Here is a 7,260-nt window from a genome sequence, read left to right on the forward strand (position 1 = left end):
TCCATAGGTTTCACGGCGTCTTTGCATGCTCCCCGAAGACGATTGCACGAGGGCGCCATATTGTTGAAGACCACATCGTTCCTATGTTTCCATAACATCCAGCATATCAGGTGAATGAAACTTGCTGAGTGAGCGGTGGGGAATCCGGTCGGCCGAGTGATGTTCCAGAGCGAGGTCACCTGGACGTTTTCAGTCTCAAAGCCCATCCGGTTCCACTGAGTTTTGGAGAAGCGGCACCTGAGGATTAAGTGGTCTTCCGTCTCAGAATCTAATCAACAGATAATGGGGCACGTATCAGCATCAAGGATATGTAGCAGGAGCAACTATATGTAGCTAAAGATGAGCTGATCCTAGACTAGCCAGTTGTTGACGAGAGGAGAAGAATATAACGAGAAAAACGTGGAGGGACCATTAATAATTCACTATAATTGTCAAGTTTCTGTCGGTGTCTGCTGCGCGTAGTGAAGCTGCTGACTGCTTGACTAGCTATTTGGTTGCCGGGGAGGAGAAACCATGGATGCATGTTTTTGTAGCGTTGCTATCTTTTTCTATTCTTGTTTTCTACTGGATGCAGGGGCCACCTCGTGTGCCTCGTGCGTATATATATAATGGATGCATTATTGGTGACTGAGCGGTGGAGCAGCTACGATTTCTTGGCACCATCAACAACATTATCTTTCTCTTTTCTGTTTAATTATATCTGCCTAGCTTTAGACCAATAATCCTGATGAAGAACACACACACGTACACATCTGCCCCTGTTGGTTGCAGCAGCTCTATAAATACCTCACCGGTGCATACTCGCTTAACCAGCAGCAGAAGAAGCGCAATAACAAGCCACACTTGCCCGTGAGTTAGCCTTTCTATACCTTACGCTTTTGGCCTTTTGCAATACTAATATAGTGGCTACCAGTAGTTTGCTAATTTCCTTTTAATTCACAGGCCAGAGCATCATTATATATATTATATTATCGTCATCAATTGATTTGCAGTTTCAATTCGCGACCGACAACCGATGAGCTCCACGGCGACGGCGGCACCGGAGTGCGGCGGCCCCAAGACGTCGTGGCCGGAGGTGGTCGGGCTCAGCGTGGAGGAAGCCAAGAAGGTGATCCTCAAGGACAAGCCCGATGCCGACATCGTCGTGCTGCCCACCGGCTCGCCTGTGACCATGGATTACCGCCCCAACCGCGTCCGCATCTTCGTCGACACCGTCGCCCAGACGCCCCATGTCGGCTGATAAGCTCGCTGCTGCTGCTGCTGCATGCCCAGCCCAGCTTCCTTCGCTCCTCGCTCCAGAACTTGAATAAAATATGACGAATAACGCGGACATGCCATGTATGCATGTCTGTGCATCTGCCGAATAATGGATGTATACGTGTTTTTCTTCCCTACTATATACATTATCACTAAATAGTGTCATCGTTCTTGCATACATAAATAAATGTATCAGAATGTCGTTCATCCTTGCACGAATGAATATATGAACGCTAAATCCAACCGTCGTCCGAGTCCAACACTCGATTTTTTGAGCCGTCCGATCCCTCTGTCATTTAATCTGCCGCATCTGTTTCTTTCTTGTTTTTCATCTCTGGCCTAGCAGTGAACGTACAACAGCAGTATGAGCCTTTCACGGGTACCGAGGCATGCAGCTACGCTTCTTCTAGGGACTCAGCGGACCCTCTTCCCATATGTTTCGTGTGCAGCAGACCAAGTAGCATGTTCTGATACAGCATGCGACTGCTGGCCCCGCGTTGCATACAAATATAGCACTCGTTAGCCCCTATCATGTTCGTGTGTATACGTGCAGTTTTATTTCTATAGTACGAGCAGATTACGCTTTAATGAATCATATTTTACTACTTCTATTTACGTGTAAGTTCTATGTTTAATTAGTGTAAATTGATTATTCGTTAATGAGAATGATTAGAATTACCCGAACAGTTATCTGATTATTTTTTAGCTTTTTTTTTGTTTTTTGTATGTTTGATTTGGTTCTCCTTTGAAATCTTCCAATTCGGCTTCTATAGAAATAATCTGGTTAATTTTCTGTATTTTTTATTTGTTGTTTGTATGTTTTATTTGTTTTTTTTAATTTCTTCCGATTTGCACTTCATCGTAACTATCGTAACACCCGACGGTCCAGTAGAAAGACCTATATGAAAGAGGGATCAGTTGTTTGTTTTGAATTTCTTTCATTAAAAGCAGCGGGAGATTTCCATCTAGAGTTCAAATGATACTGTAAAAATCATGCTCTAATCTTGATTCTGTCGACTCATTTTTATGTTTATTTTTCTCTATTTATTATAATTAGTCGATATTGATCAACCAAACTAAATAAAAGATTAAGTGACACGGACTACTGTCGCTAGTATATACTCTCGTTATCTATTATCCTTTTGTTTTTGTATATAAATCTTTTTTCGTACTTTTGCTGGTGTTTGTGGAGTTACATATATGAGTCATGTCATCCACATTTTGACAGCAGCTCTCCATACTTTCTACGCGGACATGCCATGTATGCATGTCTGTGCATCTGCCGAATAATGGATGTATTCGTGTTTTTCTTTCCTACTATATACATTATCACTAAATCAAATAGTGTCATCGTTCTTGCATACATAAATAAATGTATCAGAATGTCGTTCATCCTTGCACGAATGAATATATGAACGTTAAATCCAACCGTCGTCCGAGTGATTTCTGGGCGTCCAACACTCGATTTTTTGAGCCGTCCGATCCCTCTGTCATTTAATCTGCCGCATCTGTTTCTTTCTTGTCTTTCATCTCTGGCGTAGCAGTGAACGTACAACAGCAGTATGAGCCTTTCACGGGTACCGAGGCATGCAGCTACGTTTCGCGTGCAGCAGACCAAGTAGCTGGCTCTAGACCGTAAGCAAATCAAACATACAGCACAGCATGCGACTCCTGGCCCCGGCCACTCCGCCCCCGCGTTGCATACAAATATAGCAGTCGTTAGCCCCTACCATGTTCGTGTGTATGCATGCAGTTTTATTTCTATAGTATGAGCAGATTACGTCTTAATGAATCATATTTTACTACTTCTATTTAGGTGTAAGTTCTATGTTCAATTGGTGTAAATTGATTATTCGTAAATGAGAATGGTTAGAATTACCCGAACAGTTATCTGATCATTTTTTTTTTTGCCTTTCTTTGTGTTTTCTGTATGTTTGATTTGGTTCTCCTTTGAAATCTTTCAATTCGGCTTCTATAGAAATAATCTGGTTATTTTTCTGTATTTTTTATTTGTTGTTTGTATGTTTTATTTGCTTTTTTTTAATTTCTTCCAATTTGCACTTCATAGTAATTATCTGGTATTTTTTTGTTATTTTATAATTTAATTTTTGCATTTACTTGATATATTTTATTTGCAATCTTTAGATCTGGATCCGGTGGTTATAGAAATCGAGTGTTTGGATGGGATCCGACACTCAATTATTGTTGTTCGTTGGAATCGCGTGTTTTAGGGAGACTTGACACTCGGGTGACAGACGTCCTTGGAACACCCGAACGTCTAGTAGAAAGACCTATATGAAAGAGGGATCAGTTGTTTGTTTTGAATTTCTTTCATTAAAAGCAGCGGGAGATTTCCATCTAGAGTTCAAATGATACTATAAAAATCATGCTCTATCTTGATTCTGTCGACTCATTTTTATGTTTATTTTTCTCTATTTATTATAATTAGTCGATATTGAACAACCAAACTAAATAAAAGATTAAGTGACACGGACTACTGTCGCTAGTATATACTCTCGTTATCTATTATCCTTTTGTTTTTGTATATAAATCTTTTTCGAACTTTTGCTGGTGTTTGTGGAGTTATATATATGAGTCATGTCACCCACATTTTGACAGCAGCTCTCCATGCTTTCTACACTTAGGTCTGGTTTAGTTCCAAAAAATTTTCACCCTAAACTACCACATCGAATCTTGCGGCACATGTATGGAGTATTAAATATAGATAAAAAAAACTAATTGCATAGTTTGGTTGGAAATCGCGAGACGAATGTTTTAAGACTAATTAGTCTATGATTAGCCATAAGTGCTACAGTACCAATATGCGCTAATGATGGACTAATTAGGCTTAATAAATTCGTCTCGCAGTTTTCAGACGAGCTATGTAATTAGTTTTTTTATTAGTATCCAAAAACCCCTTCCGACATCCCTGAAACATCCAATGTGACGTCCAAAAAATTTTATTTCGCGAACTAAACACAGCTTTACATAGTCATAGATAGAATCAAGTGATACACTTATGTTCATACTAAAGGGCTTGCTTAGTATAGCTTAATTATAAACTGTATATAGCAAATATAAGCTGAAACTAGAAGCCAAACCACACATCTTTTGTAGCTTTTTTTTTGCCACACTTCTCTTATCATAGGCCCTATTTCTCCAACAACTAAAAAGAACAAAGTGTGGATACTTTTTAGTGCGACAATTTAACTTCGCCTTGTCGTCCTACCCTCCCCCGTGCGACCAAATTTCGCGTCGTCGCTCGCCTCACTAGTCTGCCTGCGTGCCATCTTCGCTCCATCACCCTGCTCGGGCGTAACGCCTCCCCATCGCGCGAGATCCCGCATGGAATCCGACTGACGCATGAGATCTCTGCTCCATCTCCCCACTCGCTCACGCACGCCGATGCTTCCTCTCTCTCCCTGCCCTCGCGCCGCCGCTCCATCACCGTGCTCGCCCACGCCATCACACTCCATGGCCCGCCTACCCCGACGCGGCTATGGTTTTCCGCCCCCACCCCCACCCCTGAGGCAGCGCCACCGCCGCTGGTAGCCACGGCGCCGCCGACGCCGTGAAGCCTCCGCTCCACCCTCGCCAGCTCTGATTCACGACGCACGCTCCACTCCTCCCTCTACCCGGCTCCGGTGGCCCGACCAAATTCATCGCTACCACAGGGGCACCAGCGAGGGCAAACCCTAGCGACGTGGTTGAGGCCTTCTGCGCGACTAGGTCCTCCTCTACTCCTCTCTCCCCATACGTCGCGCGGAGGAGGTACACATGAGCCCCAACATATGGAGGCGCCGCGGAAGAGGCCAGACAACCTGGCACGCGACCCCGGCAGTGCGCAGTGTCGGTGGCATAGGAACATGTGAAATGGCTCCTCTCCAACCGCCTTGCCCCCACAGTCCTCCCTGATGAGAACGCGCTCACGGAGTCTACGAAGCGCCACCTCGTGCATCCCCGACGCCAGCGCCTATACCACCGGGATTGAGCTGGAGGCGCGCACGGCCGGCAGCAATATGCTCGCCCCGGCGGTGTCGACGCTCGTGGCAGGCTCCCGACACTGCGGTGGCCCCTGCAGGTTTGGGGAGGTGCCGCACTGGGCTGTGGCTGCCGTGATGCTGCGCTTGGAGATGGTCGTTGAATTTGGGGGGAGTGGAGGTCAAAATCCCTGTCTCAGCCTGATTCCTAATTTGGGAGTGGATGAATTTGTAGGCAGGTCTCCGGGGCATGCACCAGAGCCACCAAGAAGAGGGACCTCAAGATGCTTGGCATGAATGCTTCCGTTTTTTATGCCACAAAGAGCAGGTGTCAATTCATGCTGATTATCATGCCTCCTTTTCATTCTTACTTGGGTCTAGCCTGCTTTTTTTGGTGCTTAAACATTGATGGTTCATCAGCCAGAAGCGTTTGTGAATAATGGATCTAATATAAGGGTAGAAACAACATAAATCGTCAATTATTTGTTCAATTCACCTGTACGAACAAGTAAGCAGGTCGGAATCCCCTCCTATAGCCCACTAAGCGTTTCTGACTGATTATTCCCTTTATGATAGGAATCCCACCGGCATACTTGCCTTTTTTTTTATTTTGGGAGCAGCTGGTAGGATTTGCACTATAGCCGTTTAAACCATGTTAGCATGTGTCCAAACATTTTTAATACAACAAATACTCTTCTCTGTTAAATGAACTTAGCAGTTTTGCACCAGTTAATATAGCTGCACAAATAACCCAATGACAAAAATTCTTGTGATTGGCCGGTGAAAAAAATCGTTCGGAAAAAAGAGAAGAAAAAATACACCAGAGGAATTCCTGTCAATGGATACTCATTCTTTGGTGTTCACTAGGTAATTAGAAATATATTGCAAGTAAGACTTACTGACGTGACCATGACAAGTTGCCATTTGACCAACTTGTCCAATGTCAAGTACTCAAGCAACATGGTCACCTCGCTCCTGCATTTCCCACCATTTCTTGTCCATATGATTCCTATCACCTTTCATGAATCAAAATGTCTAATAGATGACAGCTCAAAGGAATTATATTTGGCGTGTCTGTTGGGACTATGGTAACTGATGTTCCTTTGAATTTTTGACAAGTGAAGTATTGAATTTTGACAGGTCACAGCACCTCAGTTCCTCAGCGTCGACCAGCACACGCCGCCACCATCGGACGGGCCGCTGGGCTGTCTTCAGGTTCAGGGTGGTCAATCTATTAGGTTGTGGAGGCTTCATCCTTATGGTGCTGCTCAAAATTTCTTATTTTTGTCGGCTTATCTATTATGATTCATATGTACTCCCTTTGGGTTCAGGATGATCATGCTAGCGAGGATGAGGAATACGAGAACCTTAAGCAGGGAATCACATTGTTCTTCCTGGCAACATAAGAATTGGTTGTATGTTATTAAGTAAAAGCCTAGAAAAAGTATGAATTTTGTTTTCACTGAATTGCCAACATATTTGGTTGTTGTCATTGTAGTTATGCTGATGGAGAGCCAACTGAAAATGCAGCGAGGCTTTATAAATGATTCTCAGAGGTTGGACTACAAATTCATTCTTAATAATTTTTATGGATGCACATGTGTATGGGTCTTTTGTACTACATATTGATTGCCTCTTTTTTTGGTTTGGCTGCAGCCTGCAGAAGAACAGAGGGGAGGTTAAACGGGAGGAGTTGGTCACTGTATTCGGGTGAGAAAATAATGCTTCTGCTGTGTTCTGAAGAAGTGGATTTACTAAATTGAGATGGTCATATAAAACCCTTTTGTTATATTACCTTTCCTTTTAGTATTGAAATTGAATTACTATACGAGATCAGATTGAGGCCTGAAATATAAATAATAAAAACTGAGACCTGAGATATACATCCAATCATCCTTTCCTGTAATCTGAAACTGAGAACTAAAGTCATAATAACCTGCAACCTGATCATTGCAAGGTTTTTTATATTGGCCAATTTAGTTACTCTGGTGCTGGTTTTTTATCATTGCAATTTATTTTGATA

The 7,260-nt window shown here is 43.1% G+C and overlaps 1 protein-coding gene across 1 annotated transcript; it reads left to right on the forward strand.

Annotated features, from left to right (window-relative positions):
- The first annotated feature begins 715 nt into the window (after positions 1-715).
- LOC136513851 (subtilisin-chymotrypsin inhibitor-2B-like) lies at positions 716-1,390 on the forward strand. Its single transcript, XM_066507826.1, has 2 exons — positions 716-849; positions 993-1,390. Exon 2 carries the CDS (start codon positions 1,016-1,018, stop codon positions 1,238-1,240), a length of 225 nt encoding a protein of 74 aa, XP_066363923.1. The 5' UTR covers positions 716-849; positions 993-1,015; the 3' UTR covers positions 1,241-1,390.
- The last annotated feature ends 5,870 nt before the right edge of the window (positions 1,391-7,260 follow it).

This window comes from Miscanthus floridulus, chromosome 16 (genome assembly GCF_019320115.1).
Source record: "Miscanthus floridulus cultivar M001 chromosome 16, ASM1932011v1, whole genome shotgun sequence".
In the NCBI taxonomy this organism is placed as follows: domain Eukaryota; kingdom Viridiplantae; phylum Streptophyta; class Magnoliopsida; order Poales; family Poaceae; genus Miscanthus; species Miscanthus floridulus.